The sequence below is a fragment of the Poecilia reticulata genome, chromosome 21 (genome assembly GCF_904066995.2).
Source record: "Poecilia reticulata chromosome 21, P_reticulata-male-v2, whole genome shotgun sequence".
Classification (NCBI taxonomy): domain Eukaryota; kingdom Metazoa; phylum Chordata; class Actinopteri; order Cyprinodontiformes; family Poeciliidae; genus Poecilia; species Poecilia reticulata.
In genome coordinates, this window is record NC_088850.1 from 407,501 (window position 1) to 427,500 (window position 20,000).

General features: G+C 49.7%; 3 protein-coding genes across 6 annotated transcripts in view; 2 read left to right on the top strand and 1 right to left on the bottom strand.

Moving 5' to 3' along the window:
• LOC103457087 (connector enhancer of kinase suppressor of ras 3-like) overlaps positions 1–4,711 on the top strand; it is a 16,313-nt gene extending 11,602 nt beyond the window's left edge. Inside the window, exons 9-14 of one of the 3 annotated variants that reach the window (XM_081602835.1) lie at positions 1,937–2,083; positions 2,762–2,777; positions 2,853–2,997; positions 3,067–3,206; positions 3,472–3,558; positions 3,655–4,711. In XM_081602835.1, coding sequence (XP_081458961.1) covers positions 1,937–2,083; positions 2,762–2,777; positions 2,853–2,997; positions 3,067–3,206; positions 3,472–3,558; positions 3,655–3,944 — 825 coding nt within the window. In that variant the 3' untranslated portion in view covers positions 3,945–4,711. Of the gene's footprint in view, positions 1–1,936; positions 2,084–2,761; positions 2,998–3,066; positions 3,207–3,471; positions 3,559–3,654 lie in introns of all 3 variants that reach the window. The other 2 variants (XM_081602833.1, XM_081602834.1) reach the window with 2 other exon arrangements.
• A 4,261-nt stretch (positions 4,712–8,972) lies between these two features.
• Positions 8,973–15,974, top strand: cebpz (CCAAT enhancer binding protein zeta). 2 transcript variants are annotated; one of them, XM_008396960.3, is made up of 17 exons: positions 8,974–9,135; positions 10,024–11,489; positions 12,512–12,743; positions 12,837–12,990; positions 13,087–13,175; positions 13,252–13,305; positions 13,372–13,474; positions 13,547–13,606; positions 13,678–13,744; positions 13,826–13,932; positions 14,039–14,093; positions 14,376–14,524; positions 14,594–14,626; positions 14,702–14,788; positions 14,867–14,919; positions 15,035–15,116; positions 15,639–15,974. In XM_008396960.3, exons 1-17 carry the CDS (start codon positions 9,019–9,021, stop codon positions 15,776–15,778), a joined length of 3,048 nt encoding a protein of 1,015 aa, XP_008395182.2. In that variant the 5' UTR covers positions 8,974–9,018; the 3' UTR covers positions 15,779–15,974. The 2 variants fall into 2 exon arrangements, with proteins under 2 accessions (XP_008395181.2, XP_008395182.2); XM_008396959.3 differs by having other exon boundaries at positions 8,973–9,135; positions 13,372–13,606.
• On the bottom strand, positions 15,300–19,141 carry LOC108165759 (protein CEBPZOS). The gene is made up of 4 exons (XM_017302157.2): positions 18,992–19,141; positions 16,330–16,447; positions 16,205–16,249; positions 15,300–15,862 (listed from the first exon to the last, which is right to left on the bottom strand). The coding sequence occupies exons 2-4, from the start codon at positions 16,445–16,447 to the stop codon at positions 15,780–15,782; spliced, it is 246 nt and encodes an 81-aa protein (XP_017157646.1). The 5' UTR covers positions 18,992–19,141; the 3' UTR covers positions 15,300–15,779.
• Positions 19,142–20,000: the final 859 nt, after the last annotated feature.

The following is a 20,000-nucleotide window of genomic DNA, read 5'->3' on the forward strand; positions in this document are numbered from 1 at the left end:
GATTCTGTCCTGCATGTGAACAGATTCTGTTCTGCATGTGAACAGATTCTGTTCTGCATGTGAACAGATTCTGTCCTGCATGTGAACAGATTCTGTTCTGCATGTGAACAGATTCTGTCCTGCATGTGACATGTGAACAGATTCTGTCCTGCATGTGAACAGATTCTGTCCTGCATGTGAACAGATTCTGTTCTGCATGTGAACAGATTCTGTCCTGCATGTGAACAGATTCTGTTCTGCATGTGAACAGATTCTGTCCTGCATGTGAACAGATTCTGTCCTGCATGTGAACAGATTCTGTTCTGCATGTGAACAGATTCTGTCCTGCATGTGACATGTGAACAGATTCTGTCCTGCATGTGAACAGATTCTGTCCTGCATGTGAACAGATTCTGTCCTGCATGTGACATGTGAACAGATTCTGTCCTGCATGTGAACAGATTCTGTCCTGCATGTGAACAGATTCTGTTCTGCATGTGAACAGATTCTGTCCTGCATGTGAACAGATTCTGTCCTGCATGTGACATGTGAACAGATTCTGTTCTGCATGTGAACAGATTCTGTTCTGCATGTGAACAGATTCTGTTCTGCATGTGAACAGATTCTGTCCTGCATGTGAACAGATTCTGTCCTGCATGTGACATGTGAACAGATTCTGTCCTGCATGTGACATGTGAACAGATTCTGTCCTGCATGTGAACAGATTCTGTCCTGCATGTGACATGTGAACAGATTCTGTCCTGCATGTGACATGTGAACAGATTCTGCTCTGCATGTGAACAGATTCTGTCCTGCATGTGACATGTGAACAGATTCTGTCCTGCATGTGAACAGATTCTGTCCTGCATGTGAACAGATTCTGTTCTGCATGTGAACAGATTCTGTTCTGCATGTGAACAGATTCTGTTCTGCATGTGAACAGATTCTGTTCTGCATGTGAACAGATTCTGTCCTGCATGTGAACAGATTCTGTCCTGCATGTGACATGTGAACAGATTCTGTCCTGCATGTGACATGTGAACAGATTCTGTCCTGCATGTGAACAGATTCTGTCCTGCATGTGAACAGATTCTGTTCTGCATGTGAACAGATTCTGTTCTGCATGTGAACAGATTCTGTCCTGCATGTGAACAGATTCTGTTCTGCATGTGAACAGATTCTGTCCTGCATGTGAACAGATTCTGTTCTGCATGTGAACAGATTCTGTCCTGCATGTGACATGTGAACAGATTCTGTCCTGCATGTGAACAGATTCTGTCCTGCATGTGACATGTGAACAGATTCTGTCCTGCATGTGAACAGATTCTGTCCTGCATGTGAACAGATTCTGTTCTGCATGTGAACAGATTCTGTCCTGCATGTGAACAGATTCTGTTCTGCATGTGAACAGATTCTGTCCTGCATGTGACATGTGAACAGATTCTGTCCTGCATGTGAACAGATTCTGTTCTGCATGTGACATGTGAACAGATTCTGTTCTCCATGTGAACAGATTCTGCTCTGCATGTGAACAGATTCTGCTCTGCATGTGACATGTGAACAGATTCTGTCCTGCATGTGAACAGATTCTGTCCTGCATGTGAACAGATTCTGTCCTGCATGTGAACAGATTCTGTCCTGCATGTGAACAGATTCTGCTCTGCTGCACTGAGTCCTTGTGAAGTTTCCGTTCAGGTTGCAAAGTGATCAATAGAAACGGATCTGAACCGGATCAGGTTCTGGATCCTCAGGTCTGAGTGTAGAGCCCTGAGGAACTCCACCCAGGAACAGAGCGGATTCATTTACCTCCTGTGACTTTCACCTTCAGCCGTCAAACTCTGTTTATAGGGTTGGAGCTACTGCATCTGGAGCTAGGCTAGGCTAGCAGTTTTCCTTCGTTTACAGTCTCTATGCTAAGCTAACCAGTTTCAGATTCCCTTCTCTGTGATTGGTCCAGGTTGGCTGGCAGCTCAAACATCTGGTGGAGAAGATGAGGGCGGATTCTGGCAGCATCACCTTGGTGCTGAAGAAGAGGCCTTCAGGAATGTCTGGAATGGCCGCCGCTCCGCTAAGAAACCTGCGCTGGAGACCGCCACTGGTGCAGGTGAGCCAACACTGAAGCTAACGCATCATCCAAGTTTCTGATGTCCACAGCTTACATGCAGCGTCTGTAGAGGAATTAAGATGTAAAAAGTCCTGTTTCAGGGGCAAAGGAGTCTTTAACCCAGGAACAGATTCACATCCTAACCTGTAGGGGGCAGTAAGAGCTGGTTTCAGCCTGAAGAGAATCAGAGAATGAACCAGACCTGAGATCAGCTGCAGTTAGACCTGAAGATGCTCCAGCTCCTTCAGTCTGTTTGTGTTTGCAGAACAATAGAGTCATTTTTCCTGCTTTTCCCTGAAACTATCGGAGCAGGAAACGCTCCGGACTCCTAGCAGGAAGACTCCCTGGTTGGCCGCAGTGGGCCGGGCCGGGCCAAACAGGATATGGCTGTTCAGAGGAGAAACTTCCTCACAGGTCAGGGTTCAGTTCTGACTCAGCGACCCGCTCCAGAACCTCAGCCTGTGTTCTGTTATCCTGGTTCTGGCTTATCTGGGCCACATGGTGGCACCCATGGGCCAACAGGAAGTCACAGAAGAGCAGGACTTTCAAAATAAAACAGAACGCTAAAGCATGGTCGACTGTGGAGCTCCACCAGAAGCCGGAGCAGCTTCTCTGTTTGGGAACGTTTGGACGTCCAGGCAGACACCAGCAGTAAGCTGTGGGTTCGGTCTCTTGCAGGGCGCTCCGGCTGCGTCTCCGGCTGCGTCTCAGGGCGCTCCGGCTGCGTCTCCGGCTGCGTCTCAGGGCGCTCCGGCTGCGTCTCTGGGCGCTCCGGCTGCGTCTCCGGCTGCGTCTCAGGGCGCTCCGGATGTCTACGGATCTCCTCAACCCTCGGACGCTGCAGGCAGGAGAGGGAAGACCTCCATCCTGGATCTGTACATCCCTCCACCTCCAGCAGCTCCATACGCTCCTCTGTGAGTCCTCCGCTGGTTTTCCTCCTGCCTTCCCCTCCGTGACTCTGACCCTCGTCCTCCTTCCTGCAGGAAGCTCGGCGTCTCCTCACATCCCACGTCTCCAAACTCGTCTCTGGACGCTGACGTCCGCCAGCGCCTCGCCGATGATCCTCCTCCTCATTTCAAGCAGCTGGTCCCGATCCGCCTCAGACAGCGATCCGCTTCCCGTGGTGCGTGAAACCGGACCGCTAGTGCTTCTGGAGCAGCAGACGGTCTCTGGGTCCAACTGGACCATTAACCTGGTTCTGATGGTCCAGCTGGGTCCTCGTTTGCACTTGATGTTTATCCAGTTTGTTTGCCAAAGTTCTGACCCGGTCCAGTATGATCTGAACTGAAAACACCCTCCCCACATGGTTCAGTGAGAACCAGATCAGAACAGCATTCTGATCCGGTTCTGGTATGGTTCTAAAGGATTCTGTTTGCCAACCTGTTCAGGTAAACCCCGACCCGTCTCCATGCCGGTCGACTCTGTCCTGGGCGTCTCCGGGTCTTCGTCCAAACGCAAAACTCAGGGAAGGAAAGGTAAGTTCACCCGTCCTGTTGGTTCTGGTCGGCCCGGACAAGAACCAGGCCGACCAGAACATCCATTAACTGCTTCTTGCTCTCCATTCTGAGCAGGTCGAGACGAGCTGCACCGGTACCTGAGCAACGAGCGGATCAGCGCCATCGCCGAGGAGGAGCCGGCCTTCGGTCTGCCGTCCCGCGGATCGCCGTCGGTCCGCGGCGTCGACCACATCAGAGGCAGCCGCTGCCTGGTCGGCGCCGACCTGCACCACAGCGCCACCATGCCGTACCAGGAGGCCGCCGCCGCCAAGAAGCTTCCTGCTGCCGCACAGACCAGAGCCAAGACCGGGTCAACGTCTGTCCTGGGCGGCTGGCTGGCCCGGCTCAGACTGCTCAGTCACTGAGGAGGACCGTCAGGAACCTCGCAGCAGGACCGCCGGGAGGTTCCTGCTGAAAGACCCGCTTCGTTCAGCGACGCCAACAGAGACTCGTCTGATCGCTGAGCTCTTCTCCAACGGGTCAGAAGACGCCATCTGGTCCAGGTTCCTACGGAAACGCAGAGGTTGGATCCGCTCATCATGCTGACCTTCAGAATGTTCCTGAACTCTGATGCTCCTGGAGAACCGACGCTGACGTCGAGTTACTGAGGCCTGGTCCAGTAACGGGTCATGGACCAGAACCTGCTTCATCCAGGACCCAGCCAGAGGATCCTGAACATCCTCCATTGTTCTGCTGAAGAGGAGCAAAGACATGAAGAAGATCATTGGCGATGTCCTGAACTTTGACCTTGTTTCTGTTCCTCCTGGATCTGCTGCAGGTTAAGCTTCAGGCCCAACCAGAACCAGGGTTCTACTGACTGACTTCAGATTCCTGGAGGTCCAAGTCAGGAGTCCTGCAGAACCCTCAGGGTGTTCCTCAGGGAAGTGTGTTTTGTGCGTTTGGGAAGAACAGATGTTTAACTCACAGGAAGAGAAACTTTCTAAAGTTTATTTTTATAAATCTGGATCCTGCTGGACTCTCAGGAGTCTGGACCTGCTGGTGAACGGACAGCTTTTGCTCCGATGATTCAGGAAGCTGCTGTTCTGCTACGGTCACATGATTACATTTAACCGTTTCTGCTTCGTGCCGTCTGATTGGTCCATCAGCTCAATAAAGTGGAATTTAATACATATTCCTGCTTTGTCCTGGTTTTGCTTTCATGCTTCATCACTGACAGGTCATCATGAACCAGGTTCTGAAGGTTAAACCTGTTCTGGAGGAGAATCCTGCTTTTCTAACCGTCTGGCAGAAGTTGCTGAGGAAACGCTGCCCCCTGCTGGGCGGCTGCAGGAACTGCATGTTTCCTATGGTAGCTCTGAGTCTTCATCCAAACACAAGCGGTTTATTATCACTGATGTACATCCTGCTAGTTTAACATTAGCAGGATTTTAAACTACTAAACGGTTAAATCTGGTGGTAAAATGAAATCAGGCTCCATCAGCGGAGGATCAGGAACCAGGAGGATCTGGTCCAGATCGTCCCCCATCAGGACTCATGGCGTCCAAAGTGAGGCACATGGTTGATGAGCTGATAAACCTGTTTGTACATTTCTTATTGTATTAGTTCCTTCAACTGAGTGATTCTAGATGTATGGTTTGAGCTAAGGAACGTAAAATATGAGGAACAGACATGAAAGGAACTACGGCTAGTTATAACGATAAACCTTATTTATCTCAGATGTAAAAACAATATAATAATTTAATTTGTACCACACTTTTCATTAGCAAAAATCTCAAAGTGCTACACAGTTTAACTAAAATTGTAGATAAAATCAGCATCATAAAAATCATGTGGAGGCAGAGCAGGTTTGGTTAAATAAAAAAGTCTTTAAGCCTCTTTTGAAGTCATCCAGTTGTTGTGCAGCTCTCAGATAATCCGGGAGAGTTAGAGACGGGGGGCAGCCACAGCGAATGCCCGATCCTCCATGGTCCTTAATCTGGACCGAGGAAGCTGCAGGCTTGAGATCGTAGAGATCTGGTGGATGAATGTGGAATGAGAAGGTCCTTCAGATAATCTGGTTCCGTTTAAACATTGATGGGTGATGAGAGCAATTTTATACTGAATTCTGTAGCTAACAGGAAGGTCATGCAGAATCGGTGTAATATGGTAGATTTATGGGCCCTCAGTAGAATCCTGGCTGAGCTGTTTGGATGTATTGAAGCTTCTGAAGATGTTTTTTATGGATTCCAATGAACAGAGAGTTGCAGTAGATGAGCCTGGAGGAGACAAAGGCATGAAGAGTCTCGGCATCAGAGAAAGAGAGAGATGGACGAATTTTGGAGATATGAAGATGAAAGAAACGGGTTTTAAATAGATGCTTAATGTGATTTTCAAATGTAAGATGAGAATCCATTCTAACGCCGAGATTTGTAACTGTGGTGGAAAGGAGGATGTCTTGTCCAGAAAAGAAAAAGTTAAAGTTGAAGATTGAACCTGGTGAGGTGTTCAGATCAACATGGCCTCAGTTTTGAAGCAGTTTAACTGAAGAAAGTTCGGATTCATCCACGTCCTCATCTCTTCACGTGGTGAAGCCAGTGAGTGAAAATGGTGATGATGCTCCAGTTCTAATGTAAAGTTGTATGTCGTCGGCATAGCAGAGGAAGGAGATGTTGATCCGATTAATGATTTGACCCAAAGGCAGCATGTAGAGGGAAAATAGCAGGGGCCCCAGGACTGACCCTTGTGGGACACCACAGGAGACAGAGACAGCCTGGGACTTGGCCTTGCCAAGGCTAACACATTCCAGTCGATTGGAAAGATTTAAACCAGTGTCACAGAGACCGACCTCCACATGAAGACGGTGTAGGAGGACATTATGGTCCACAGAGTGAAAGACTGCAGTTAGGAGGACAAGGACAGAAGTAGAACCAGTATCAGCTGCCATGAGGACGTCGTTGGTAACTCTCAGCAAAGCGGTCTCAGTGCTGTGAGCAGAACGGAGCCCAGACTGAAATTTATCCAACTGAGAGTTTTGTTGTAGGTGGAGCTGCAGCTGAGCAGCAACAGCCTTTTCCAGCACTTTTGACAGGAAAGGGAGGTGAGAGATTGGACGGTCATTGGAAAGAACATCTGGAGCGTCCAGTGTTGGTGTCCCGCTAAATCCTGAATATACCCAATTTGGGTTGTCTTGGAGTTTTTATCGCAGCCTGTGGTGTTTCCCCTGACTGGGAACGAGAATCCAACCTGCTGAATGTGACAGGTAGCCAATCAGAAAGCGCGGTGAGAACAGAGGGGAATCCCAAACAGCTGACATATCGGAGATGATATGTGGAAATGTTTATTATTAAATCTAAAGATCATTATTATGTTTATTCAGTTAAAAATGTTAACTATGAAAAAACATTCACCTCCAAATCATAGAGCAGCAAATAGAGCGGCTGCTCCCGTCGTCTTTCATCCACCTCCTTTTCTTTTTGTTACGTCTTTTATTCAAATGACTCCACAAACTATCACTGTTGCTTCTACATCATCATCCGTGTTGGTTATTCTAAATTCCTGCCATGTTGGGGTTTTCCTGGATTATCCTCTGGAATCGGGATGTTCTGACTGGAATCGGTTCGTGTTGCTCCTCCTGCCTTGGAGACACGAACCGATCGAACCTGTTGGACTTTATCAGCTCTGTGGTCACAGAGGTTTGGAGAATCGGCCGACATTCTGAAATCTTTCTGTCTAAACCAGACTTAAGACTCACAAGCTCTACTCATCTCCTCTCGACCCAAACGCTCTGACTCTGGTCGCTATGGTAACGTTTACATATCCCTTCAAAATAAGATACAGAAGAGCCACCAAAACTAACATTTTTCTTTCGTGAACATTTTAACTCATGATAATGACTAACGGAGCCCTGAGCTTGTTTCTCTGCAACCAGACGGTCCCATCAGGGAGTGATGGGAGACAATGACACCTGAAGTGTTGCTGATATCCACAGCCTGCTTGGTCTCTACGTGGTGAAGCAGCTTGAAGCTTCATTGCCTCATTAGCAGCCGGTCGCCTCATGTTACGCAGAGCGGCTTGTAATGTGGGACTCACCTACCGGTCCGGGATAAATCCATCCTCCTGTCTCTTCTCTGGGCCGTTTCCCCTTTGCAGAGTTTCAGGATAGTGACCTATTTTTAAACACAATGTCTCTGTTGCTCCAGATGAGGTATCTGTGAGGCGAGAAGTTATGTTTATAGATGAGCGTCACGCTAAGAGCACCTGCTTATGGAAAGATGAGAGTTTTACAGGAAGTTTCTCAACATTATCATTACTACTTAAAATGAAGTTGAAGCCACCAAAGCGCGAGGAAATGTGATCTGGTATCAGGTTCCAGATCCAGGTTGGATTCTTCAGGAGTGTTTAAGTCCACCTGATTCATAATTATTCATAATAACAGTTTTTTTGATGTAGTGTGTTTGATTTCTCCATATAAAATGAAGAAGCGTATGATCAATATCTCTAAATGTGAGGGGAGAGCAGCGGATGTCAGTCAGGATAATCCTCCTGCTTTAGTAATCAACTCTTCCTTTAGATTTAAGTCCCTCTGAAGCCACTGGATCCGTTTAGTTTTGGTTTTCTGTATAATTGGTATCAAATTAGAGGAGCATCTTAATTTCTGGTCTTTAGAGATTAAATTCTTAAATAAGTAACTTCCAAATTTTTTAAAGATTGAAAAATGAATTGATGTTCGATTGTGTCCTTATAGAAATCCAGGAACAGAATAAAACTCATCAGGCACCAAATATGAAGTAAGTGTAGAACTAGTCTAATGTTGTTAGAGATGTGTCTGTTTCTCATAAAGCCTGACTGTCTCATCAATAACTGTCCAAAACCTCTTTAGTTCTGTTATTGAAGCCATAATCTTATAATCATTACTGAGTAGACTTATAGGTCTAGTTATCAATAAAGAGTGGGTCTATTAGGCCTGGAGTCAGGTGGGAGTGTTGTTCTCTATACTTTATAGAAACACCTGTAAGAGGAATGGAGCTAAATGATCAGAGGATAAAAAGGATTTATTGGCCTTCAGTGCGTTGATGCATTTAGAAACTTCCTCCACTGTAAATGGGCTGTCACCGTAGTTTCTATCTTCTACATCAATAGTTTTTACATTTTTGATATTGTTAAGAAAAGATACTGAAATCTCTTTATTATATTCTGAGCTGTATAAATTAGAGTAAAATTTGGCACAAAAAGTTGCAATTTCCTTAGGATTGTTGGAGATAATGTCATTAATATTTAGTTGGTAAATAGAGTTTATTTTTTATCTGTATTTTTCAAGCCTAAAAAAGTAAGCTGGATTTTGTCATTTCTTACTTTAGAATAACATTTACGAAAGAAATCATTTGTCTGCAGTGTGCCGTCTGGGTTGCAGTTCCCCCTCCGACCTATGGTGGCGCTGGCGCGCTCTCGCTGCCTCTCTCTGTCCCCATCCGGCGCTGCTCTCCACGCCGCAGAGACAGCATGGCGGACAGCAGGAGCTCCGATGAGTCCCAGCCGGAGGAGAACAGCGAGGAGGAGGAGACTCCAGGCGGAGAGGAGCTCAACCTGGAGGAGGTGCTGCGGCTCGGAGGGACCCAGGTCAGTCGGCGGTTCGTTTCGCGATGACGGGACTTCCGTTACAACAGAACCCTGGGTGTGAGTGGAGCTGCTGGTCCGGTTCGACACATGTTGAAACGGGTCCTAAATATCAGCGAGGCCCATGGTTCGGTTCGGTTCGGTAGAGAAGCTTCAGCAGTTCGGGCTTACTAGCAGAACCCTGTTCAGTTCTGACCCGATGAAACGGCAGAACCAGAGGGGAATGGTCAGGTTCGCTCTGTAGGGTCAGATGACGTCACTGACGTGATTTGCGTCATCAGACTGCAAACAGCAGCTGCGAGAAAAATCTATTCAAAAATATCTGAACATTCTGCAGATTTGCCATTTACCCACTTAAGCTGCTTTTATACAATATTAGAAATGCAACACAATTCAAATAATAAAATGTTTAAAAAGATTTTCTTGCCTTAAATGAAATAACAGGAAAAAAGTCCTTCTAGCATCACCATGTGAAAAGCTGCGTCTTTTCTGATGGACTGAACCAGGACACAGTTTAGGGATTAAATTGGATTAAAGGATAATCTGACACAAAATGTGATTTATTCACAGAATGTGAAGCTAAAAACTGGTGAAGGGTGGAACAGTTTTTCATCTTTAATGCAACATGTTTAAAAACTTTTTTTAGTTTTGCTTTAATTCCTGTTCGTTCAGCAAATTCCCTTTTTTAACCTCAGCATGATGACGATCTGTCCTCTGGGTGTAGTACCTCCACCCTGCCAACAGGTGGTGGTAACAGCTGCATGGTGTTGGTTTGACGGAAACATGTTGTTCTGGGCTGGAGGTGCAGTTTCATTGAAATGTCAACTTTGTAAAACATGAAAAGTGAAACCGGACCGTGTGGGATCTCTGAGCCCTGCTCTCCGTCTGCAGGCGGACTACATCCTGCTGGCGGCCATCGATGACTCCAACGAGATCGTCGATGGAGGGATGAAGGGAGCCATCGACGACCTGGAGGAGGGAGAGCTGGAGGGATTCATATCCAAACTGGGGATCCGGGCCCACACCGGGTCCCAGAGCGTCCCGGACCAGCCAGAGGGTGGCGCCGCTGCAGACCACAGGAAGGGCAAAAAGGCTGTGGAAGCATCGGCCGCGGATCAAGTGTCCAGCTCTCAGAGTAAAAAACAGAAGAAGAAGGAAGATGTTCCGGTTCCCTCTGGGAAAAAGCCGAAGCAGAACCCGGCCCAGTTTGAGTTCCAGCCGCGGCAGGTTCTGCTCATCAAGCCGGGCGGGAAGTGGTTCGAGCTCGAGTACGCCTCGGAAGGGTCGGATATGCCACAGGACGCGGCGGTGGCGTCCCGCTACAAGGCGCTGGCGCAGCGGCTGTTTGAGTCCGAGGTGGAGCTGTACCGCACCAAGAAGAACCTGCAGAGAGGAGCCAACTCCGCCTGGATGAAGACGGTGGTGTCCTCCGGCGCGCTGGCCGACCGCATGGCCGCCATGACGGTGCTGGTGCAGGACGCGCCGGTGCACATGCTGGAGCACGTGGAGACGCTGGTTTCCATGGTGAAGAGGAAGGGCAGCCGGCGGATGGGCCTGATGGCGCTGGACACGATGCGGGAGCTGCTGATGTCCGACCTGCTGCCCGAGCACCGGAAGCTCCGCCCCTTCGCCCAGCGCCCCTTCGACCAGCTGGAGGAGCGGGCGAGCGGCAACCGCGACGCCCGCGACCGCCGCCTCATCCTCTGGTACTTCGAGCACCAGCTGAAGCAGCAGGTGGCCGAGTTCGTGGCGGCGCTGGACGAGGTGGGCCACGACACGGTGGCGGCCACCAAGGCCAAGGCGCTGGCCGCCGCCCACGAGCTGCTGAGCGGCCGGCCCGAGCAGGAGAGGGCGCTGCTGGTGCAGGTGGTCAACAAGCTGGGTGACCCCGACTACAAGATGGCGGCCAAGGCAGCGCACCTGCTGGAGACGCTGCTGCACCACCACCCCAACATGAAGGCGGTGGTGTGCTGCGAGGTGGAGCGCCTCATGTTCCGGCCCAACGTCGGCGCCAAGGCGCAGTATTACGCCGTGTGCTTCCTGAGCCAGGTGATGCTGAGCCACGACGAGGCGCCGCTGGCCGCCAAGCTCATCGCCGTCTACTTCTCCTTCTTCGGCGCCTGCGTCAAGAAGAAGGACGTGGAGTCCAAGATGCTGAGCGCTTTGCTGACCGGCGTCAACCGGGCGTATCCCTACGCCGACGCCGGAGACGAGAAGGTGCGCGAGCAGCTGGACACGCTGTTCCGGGTCGTCCACCTGGCCAAGTTCAACACGGCGGTGCAGGCGCTGATGCTGCTGTTCCAGGTCCTGGACGCACAGCAGAGCGTGTCTGACCGCTTCTACGTGGCCCTGTACAGGTAAGAGACCGGACCGGACCGGACTGGACCGGACTGGACTGGACTGGACCGGACCGGACTGGAACGGAACGGAACGGACCGGACCGGACTGGACTGGAACGGACCGGACCGGACCGGAACGGACTGAAACGGACCGGACTGGACTGGACCGGAACGGACCGGACCGGAACGGACCGGACCGGACTGGACTGGACCGGACCGGACTGGACCGGACCGGACTGGACCACCGGACCGGACTGGACCGGACCGGACCGGACTGGACTGGACCGGCCAGCTGGACTGGACTGGACCGGACCGGACTGGACCACCGGACCGGACTGGACTGGACTGGACCGGACTGGACTGGACCGGACCGGACTGGACCGGACTGGACTGGAACGGACTGGACCGGACCGGACCGGACTGGAACGGACTGGACTGGACCAGACTGGACCGGAACTGACCGGAACGGACTGGAACGGAACGGACCGGACTGGACTGGACCGGCCAGCTGGACTGGACTGGACCGGACCGGACTGGACCACCGGACCGGACTGGACTGGACTGGACTGGACCGGCCAGCTGGACTGGACTGGACTGGACCGGACCGGACTGGACTGGACTGGACTGGACCGGACTGGACCACCGGACCAGACTGGACCGGAACTGACCGGACCGGAACGGACTGGAACGGACCGGACTGGACTGGACTGGACTGGACTGGACCGGACCGGCCAGCTGGAGAAAACCCAGTGTGCACTGGCAGGGTTACCACTCACTCTGGGAAACCCTGGTTAACTAGTAATTAGTTACTTCACTGGTTAACTAGTAATTAGTTACTAATGACTGTTTCACTCTGCAGTGAAGCTCATCATTTGCTGGCTGAACATTTTTAACATTTTGTCTTAGTAACTTATAGTAACATCATAATTTAAACTCCTTTCTTCTCCACTATGAGTAATTAATTAACTCATAACTAACTAGTGATCTGAGTGACCCGGTGAGTGACCCGGCACCATGTCTCGTCCTGCCCGGTGCCACAGGAAGCTGCTGGACCCGGGCCTGGCGGCGGCGCCGCGGCAGAACCTGTTCCTCAACCTGCTGTTCAAGGCGCTGAAGGCGGACGTGGCGCCGCGGCGCATCAAGGCCTTCGCCAAGCGGCTGCTGCAGGTCGCCGCGCAGCAGGGCGCCTGCTTCGCCGCCGGGGCGCTCTTCCTCGTCTCCGAGGTGATGAAGGCCAAGCCGGGCCTGCGGATGCTGCTGCAGCAGGGGGAGGTGAGGGAACCGGGCCTTGGGGCGGTACCGCTGGGATCGGACCGGGTTTCACCTCGTATCAACTCCTGTTGATGTTCTGATTGGTTCTGACAGGACGGGGCGGAGGAAGAGGAGGAGTTTAAAGATGTCTGTGAGGAGAGGCGCCATGATGAAGAGGAGGAGGCTCTGGCCCACAGACCGGAGGGAGGCGTGGTGGAACCAGCGACCCGGCCCACGGCATCATGGGTCCACCACCAGAACCTGGAAGGTACCAGGTCCCTTCTTGGTTCTGATTTGGATTAGAACAGGTGTGGTCAAGGCGGTTCTGGTCCGACCCGGTTCTAACATCTGAATGTTCTGACAGGAGGCCGGAGCTCCCAGAACTACGACCCGGTCCACAGGAACCCGCTGTTCTGCGGTGCCGACCGCTCGCCGCTGTGGGAGCTGCACCGGGTGAGGAACCGACCCAAACGACCCGGTTCTGTTCTGACCGGTTCTGTCCTGACCCGGTTCTGTTCCCCCTCTGCAGCTGTCTCTGCACTTCCACCCATCGGTGTCCCTGTTCGCCAGAACCGTCCTGCAGGTAACACCAGAACCCGGCCCGGTCCTCCAGAACCCGGCCTGGGTTTCACGTGTTTCCTGTCCGCAGGGAGAACCGGTCCAGTACACTGGCGATCCGCTCCAGGACTTTACGCTGATCCGGTTCCTGGATCGCTTCGTCTTCAGGAATCCAAAGCAGCTCAGAGGAAAACGTGAGAATCCCGGATCTCCAGCTCCTTCCCGACCCGGGTCGGTTCTGATCCAATTTCCTGTCTGTTTGTCAGAAAACACGGATTCTGCAGCACTGAGGCCCAAGCAGCGGTTCCCGGTCAGCTCGCTGCCAGGTGAGTTTTCCCTGCCGGTCCTTCTGGTTCTGAACGTGTCCGGGTCCAATTCTCACTCTGGGTTCTTCCAGTGAACGGCGCCGAGTTCCTGTGCAGAGACGAGAGCCAGATCCCCGTCGACCAGGTCTTCTTCCACCGGTGAGTCCCGCCGCCCCGACCCGGCTGACCCAGAATCCGGTTCCGACCCGGCTGACCCAGGATCCGGTTCCATTTCTGCAGCTTCTTCAAGAAACGGCAGCAGGAGAAGCAGAGCCGGCGGCCGCGACCCGACGGAGACGACGGCAGCGTGGAGAGCGTGGACGACGACGAGTTCGAGGAGGCACTGGGTACTAACGAGCTTTTCCTAACGAGCTTTTCCTAACGAGCTTTTCCTAACGAGCCGTTAACGAGGATGTTTGAAACATTCCCATGAACTGGGTCTGATCCCAACAGATTCCTTGGAGACCGACTTCACCAACGTTCCGGACGGCGACCTGGACTTTGCAGGGTGAGTTTTCCAGAATCCATGAAAAGAAACCAAAGCTGGAAATGTAGAAAATGTCTATAAGTTTCAGCCTCGACTGTTGAAACATTTAATCATTTTATTCAGAACGCACCGGGGGCGGGGCTAACGGGCCTGAGTAGAGGGGACAGGTTGACCAATCAGAGGAGAGAATCACAGGAAGCATTAGTTACTCGCCCCCTGGTGGACAGATCATGTAACATCGGTCAGCTGACGGCCCCAGTTGGTTCTGGTTGGTTCCGGTTCTGACGTTCCCGTGTTTCCCAGGAACGTCCGCAGTAAGAAAGGGAGGGACTCGGAGGACTCGGACTTGGAGGATGACCTGGACGACGAGGAGGTGTCTCTGGGCAGCATGGATGAGGAAGACTTTGGAGAGGATGAAGGCGGGACCTTCATGGACCCTGAGGATGATGATGGTAGGGAGCGTTCTTCAGGACGGTCCAGTTGGCTTCCTCCTGGTTTATCCCGGTTTGTCCCTCCTGCAGGTCCAGAGCTGGAGGATGAAGACGTTCCTGAAGGTCGGTTTGGCTCCTCCTCTTCCTCCCTGATGATCCGCTGGGATCCCAACAGGAAGTGTGTTTTCCTTCCTGCAGGTTCAGGCGAGGAGGCGGAGCTTCCTGCCATTCCTCAGACCAGGAAGAGGAAGTCCTCCAAGGAGCCTGATTTCTCCGGACCTTTAGGTTTGTGTCTGTTTTGACTCTGCAGGAAGTTCTGCAGCACCTGGAATCACTTCCTGTTTCACTTCCTGGTTCTTCCAGAGCCGGAGAAGAAACGAAGGAAAGACAGAGGCGTGTTTGCTTCAGCGGAGGAGGTGAGTTATTTCTCTGCAGAACCGGGTCGGCTCTGTTTCGGCCGCAGATCGGATGGTCCAGTTTCAGCCAGTGGGGGGCGCTGCAGGCGATTCTCATGCTCCTGTTTCCCTCCAGTTTGGATCCCTGCTGGACGAAAACTCCGACTGCAAGTTGGACAACATCAGCCTGAACGCCATGGCCAACAGCGACAGAGCAGGTAGGACCAGAACCGGACCAGAACCGGACCAGAACCGGACCGGAACAGGCCGGAACCGGACCGGAACAGGAACCGGACCAGAACAGGCCGGAACCGGACCAGAACAGGCCGGAACCGGACTGGAACAGGCCGGAACCGGACCAGAACAGGCCGGGAAAACATTTAGAAGCATTTGTCCATGAATCAGGAGACGGAACCGTTTTATTTTAATTTACTGGATTCTAACAGGTCAGAACATTCAGAGTCCAGTTGGTCCAACAGAACCGGTTCTGCTCCTTAAAGGGACAGTTTGCTTTTATCACTGTTGGCTGGTTCCGATCCGGTTCTGGAGGGAACCAGATGATCTTTCTCTGATATTATGGGATGAATGGAGGGAAGTGGTAGGCTCCGCCCCTTTGGTTCCAGGATGGCTCCTGATTGGCTGGTTCAGATTCTCCTGCTTTTAAAGCCAAACTGTCCCTTTAAGACGTGAACCTGGTTGGTTCTGACCTCTGCTCTTCCTCCTCCTCTTCCTCCCTTTAGGCCTGAAGCAGCTGAAGTGGGAATCGCAGCGGGACGACTGGATCCACGGTCGGGACTCCCAGACGCTGCGCCGCAGGAAGAGCTCCTTCATCAGGAGGAAGACGAGGGGCCGCGGGGCCTTCAGGAGGAACAGGAAGTAGCTCAGTCCTGTTTGGCCGCCCAGGCTTCCTGGTCCCGCTCCCGGATCCCATAGATCCCGGCCCACTCGTTGGACTGGTAGTAAACTGGGGGACAGGAGAGACTGTCAAAGACTGATTCATTGTTAAAGTAATTTCATTTATTAAAGCTTCACACAAACGTTTTCTTTTGTTAATAAACTCTGCAATGTTTTTCTGATCCTGATTGGTTGTTTTTAAACTGGATCCGGTTCTGGTTCTGATATTCAGTGTTAGCTCCACTCTGCCCCCTGCTGGCCGCCGTACACATCCTAGCTCCTTTCCCAGATCTTCTGAACTGGGCTCGCTCGCTCAGCTAAGGTGGAATCAGCGGCTCGGCGTCTTCAGGAGACGCAGCCGGGCTCACCAGAACCCGAGCAGAACCGGCCCAGAGAGCAGAGCTGAACTCACCTTCCAGCACTGAAGGGAAGCGGCTGTTCATGGAGCTCCTGAACTCTGCAGCAGGAAGAGAAGAGAGCAGCTGTTCCTGCTGATGTTTTCCCTGAGCAACATGGCCGACGGGTCGCATGTCCTACCCTGACTGTTGTTCATCCTGTGGAACAGGAAGTAGGCCCCGAACACGCCCAGCAGCTCCACCATGACCACGCCCTTCATCAGCCGCCTGGCCAGGGGCTCCAGGGGCCGCGGGGACATCTGGAGGGACAGAGGGGGACACAGAGGACAGAGGGGGACACAGGACAGAGGGGGACACACGAATTCATCCCAACTTTAATTTCAGAATCCAACTTTTTCTTTAAAAGTCAGAACCCTTTTGTTCCCAGTGGCCCTGAGCCCCACAACTCTGGAGTGGCCACATAACATATGGCAGAGATTTGGCCCTCAGTCTCTGGGTTTGACACGTTAAAGAACTGATATCAGTGTATTATAAGCCTGGCGCCCACCAGGCTTCCCTCCCCCCGCTAGGATAAGTGTTGCTTATTTTTGCTTTTAGAAGAAAAAAAACCTTTTTTTTTAAAAATAACTCATACTCCAAGCGTCTCTGTTGCTCTCAGCGTTTCACTGGTGGAGCAAATTTATTCCTAAAAGATGGTTTATAGTTGAAGCACTTAAAGCGGCAGAGCGGACCAATCACACGCTGGAGCGTCTGTGCTTTGCCTCACTCACTCACACTGGACACAGACTGACCAGATATTTACATCAGCCACTGTGAGGAATCATGATTCTTTAGAGAACTCCACATCAAGGTAGGAGTCTAAACCCGCTGTTGGCCGCAGCATTAGTGGTTTAACTTGTGGAGGAGTTTTCACGCTGACCTCATCACGCATCAGTGGTTTTATTTATAGTTTTATTATTATTTCTCTGGCTACATGATGCATCAAACCTACCAAATGCTTTGTCCACTTAGCTAGAGTTAATGAGCGAGGAGATCAGGAAAACTCGTCCCATAAACTCCAGCAACCAAAACAGTTTCTGTGATTCTTATTAAAACTCAACAGACAGAAATGTTAGAGCTACTAGAGCCACGTTAGCAGCATTTCATTAAATCTCTCATTTGTTGCCCAGTGCAGCAGTTTAACTCATCCTGCAGGGCCGGTCCAAGGCTGATGGGGCCTGGGGCAGAATCTGACTGAGGGGCCCCATCAGCAGCTCTAACAGCTTCTGTGTTGGATTTAATCTGGGAGAGGAGGAGGAGATTAACTGGCCAACCGAAAAACCATCAGTTATAATCCAGATTACTAATTTATGTTTGTGAACAAACAGCTCAAACTCAAAGATTAAACTCACAGCATCAGATTGTTGCTATGGTAACAAAGCAGTCCAGAAGATAAAAATGCCGGCTCCTTAAAATCTTAAATTTAAATGTTAAACAATTTAAAATCTGTTAATTTATGTATGCTGGAACAATTAAATCAAATCTAGCACCAATGATATTCTCAATAAGCAAAATTTGAGTTAAACAGATGCAAATAATGAATATTTATTTTTGTTTTTAGTAGTAAGTAATGCAAACAGCTAATGCTAACCGTTTGACAGCTATTTGATAGGAAAGCCAAATATAACCTGTAGCGCACTTAGCTATCTAGCGTTAGCCTTCAAAACAACCAGACATTTAAGCAAATCTTGAGGCTATTTTATGAAACCTAGTGGCATGAAACAGGAAAGAAACATTTCCTGCTCACTGTGGTTCGCTAGGCTGTAGCTCGCCTGGCCTTCTCAGTTTGGATCCAGTTCTAAACACCTTTAAATTGGATAACACACATAAGATGTTCATCCGGGTACCACACAAACTGTGAACAGCCTTCCAATGGAAAACAAGAAGGCCTAGCAGTTGTCAGGAACAGTAAGAAAACACTTGCAATGTGTCGTCGTCATTAGCTTCTAGGCTAGCCGTTTGGTCCCGGTGAGCTAGCCTAGGGCTATTGGCCCCTGTAAATCTCTCAGCTCTGTTTATAACACATTAAAGCTACGCGTGGTTAGCATGGCTCCAAAGTTGGTGCTTAGCTCTGGTTCAAACATCATCGGTGGTTCACAGTCCCCTTATATGAACTTCTGACGTCATAGTTTCCGTTAAACTCCTCCTCTTCCTGCAGGACTGACCAGAGACGTAACATCTTATATTATGTCTCTGCTCACTGCGGTGCATTGTGGGATTAATAGCCCTTCCACGGCTGGTGTCCAACAGCATGGACATAATATAAGATGTTATATTATGTCTAGACATAATAAATAGACATAATATAAGGTGTTATATTATGTCTATGCCCAACAGTGTCATAAAGCTTTTCCACTGTTATGAGAAACATGAAGCCTCTCAATCATTTCAATAAAATCTAAAAGTTTGGTTTCTGTTATTTCTGCGTGTTTAAATAATTTATTTAAAAATAATATTGTATTGAATCCATTTGGTACTTTGGTATCTTTCATACAGTTCTCATTTTAAAATATTGCGGGTAATTATTGTTTCTTGGTTGTTTAATAAACTCCATGTACTTTCTGTCATTTCCAAGGTGTCCTTCGTATAAAATGTTATTTTACAAGTTGTCGTTATATTTATCCGCTTATTTTTATGCATTTGTATATCTTTCTGTTTCTTACATCTTGTTTTAAAAGTTTTTAAACTGTAAAAAAATAACATTTAATAAAAACAAAAGGTTATTAAATATAAAAACGCGACAGTTCTGCTTCATAACGCCACTTTTCAGCTAAACTTCTGTCTTTATATCTAATTTCACTCACCTTCCTTCTGCTCGGCGGGTCAGAAAGCAGCGACCCAAAAGAACCGAACCGAGACAGAAACAGGTTCAACAGAACAAAACAACCCGAAGACACAACAGGACGTCAGGATCCACTAACGGAAGCCGCGAAGCGCCAAAAGCTCTGTTCAGGCCTCATTACTGCCACCTGCTGGCCATGCTCAGGTTACAGGTCAACTAAATTATAAAAACGTTTTTAAATGTTACACTTAAATAACTCCGCGGCCCGGGCAGCTGCTGCTGATTGACAGGAGGTTCCGCCCAAACGGATCCGGTTCGGATGGACGGGCCCGGGCCTGCGGACTGGAGCGGCGGCGTGTCCTACTTAGTGACCGAGGTTAGAGACTCTACTGCGGCCGGAGCAGCGCGGAGGGTCCGGGGATAATAATAATAATAATAATAATAATAATAATAATAATAATAATAATAATAATAATAATAATAATATCAGAGTCTTCATAAAGGCTGCAAACAACAAACCATCCAAAGATCCGATCTTTTAATAAATAAGTAAAAACGAAACTAAATCAATATTTAAACACTATTAGATTAAAATTTGCTCTAAAATAAATAGCTATAAAATATACATGTTTTAGACGTAAGAAATATTATCTGCTGTGGTGGCAAAGCGCAACATGGAGGCCTTAGTATTCATGCCGGTGGTCGCAGGTTCGATTCCCGGCCTGGCGACGTTTTTCCTGTCAAACTGTTTTCTAAAGGCCAACAAAACAAAAGCTTTTAAAACTTCTGACTGACAAATACAAAGACATTTAAAATATAATAAAACGTTTCCGTGACGTTGCTATGGCAGTTATGAATGGATGAAATGAATGGATGAAATGAATGGATGAAATGAATGGATGAATATGTTCGGCTCAGATGGTTAAAACCCGAACTTTACAAACTGCAGCGACTTCATGAGACTCATAATGAATAAATGTCCATAAATCAACTTTGGGATTTCTGCAAAGCCCGACTTTGTTTTGTTTATG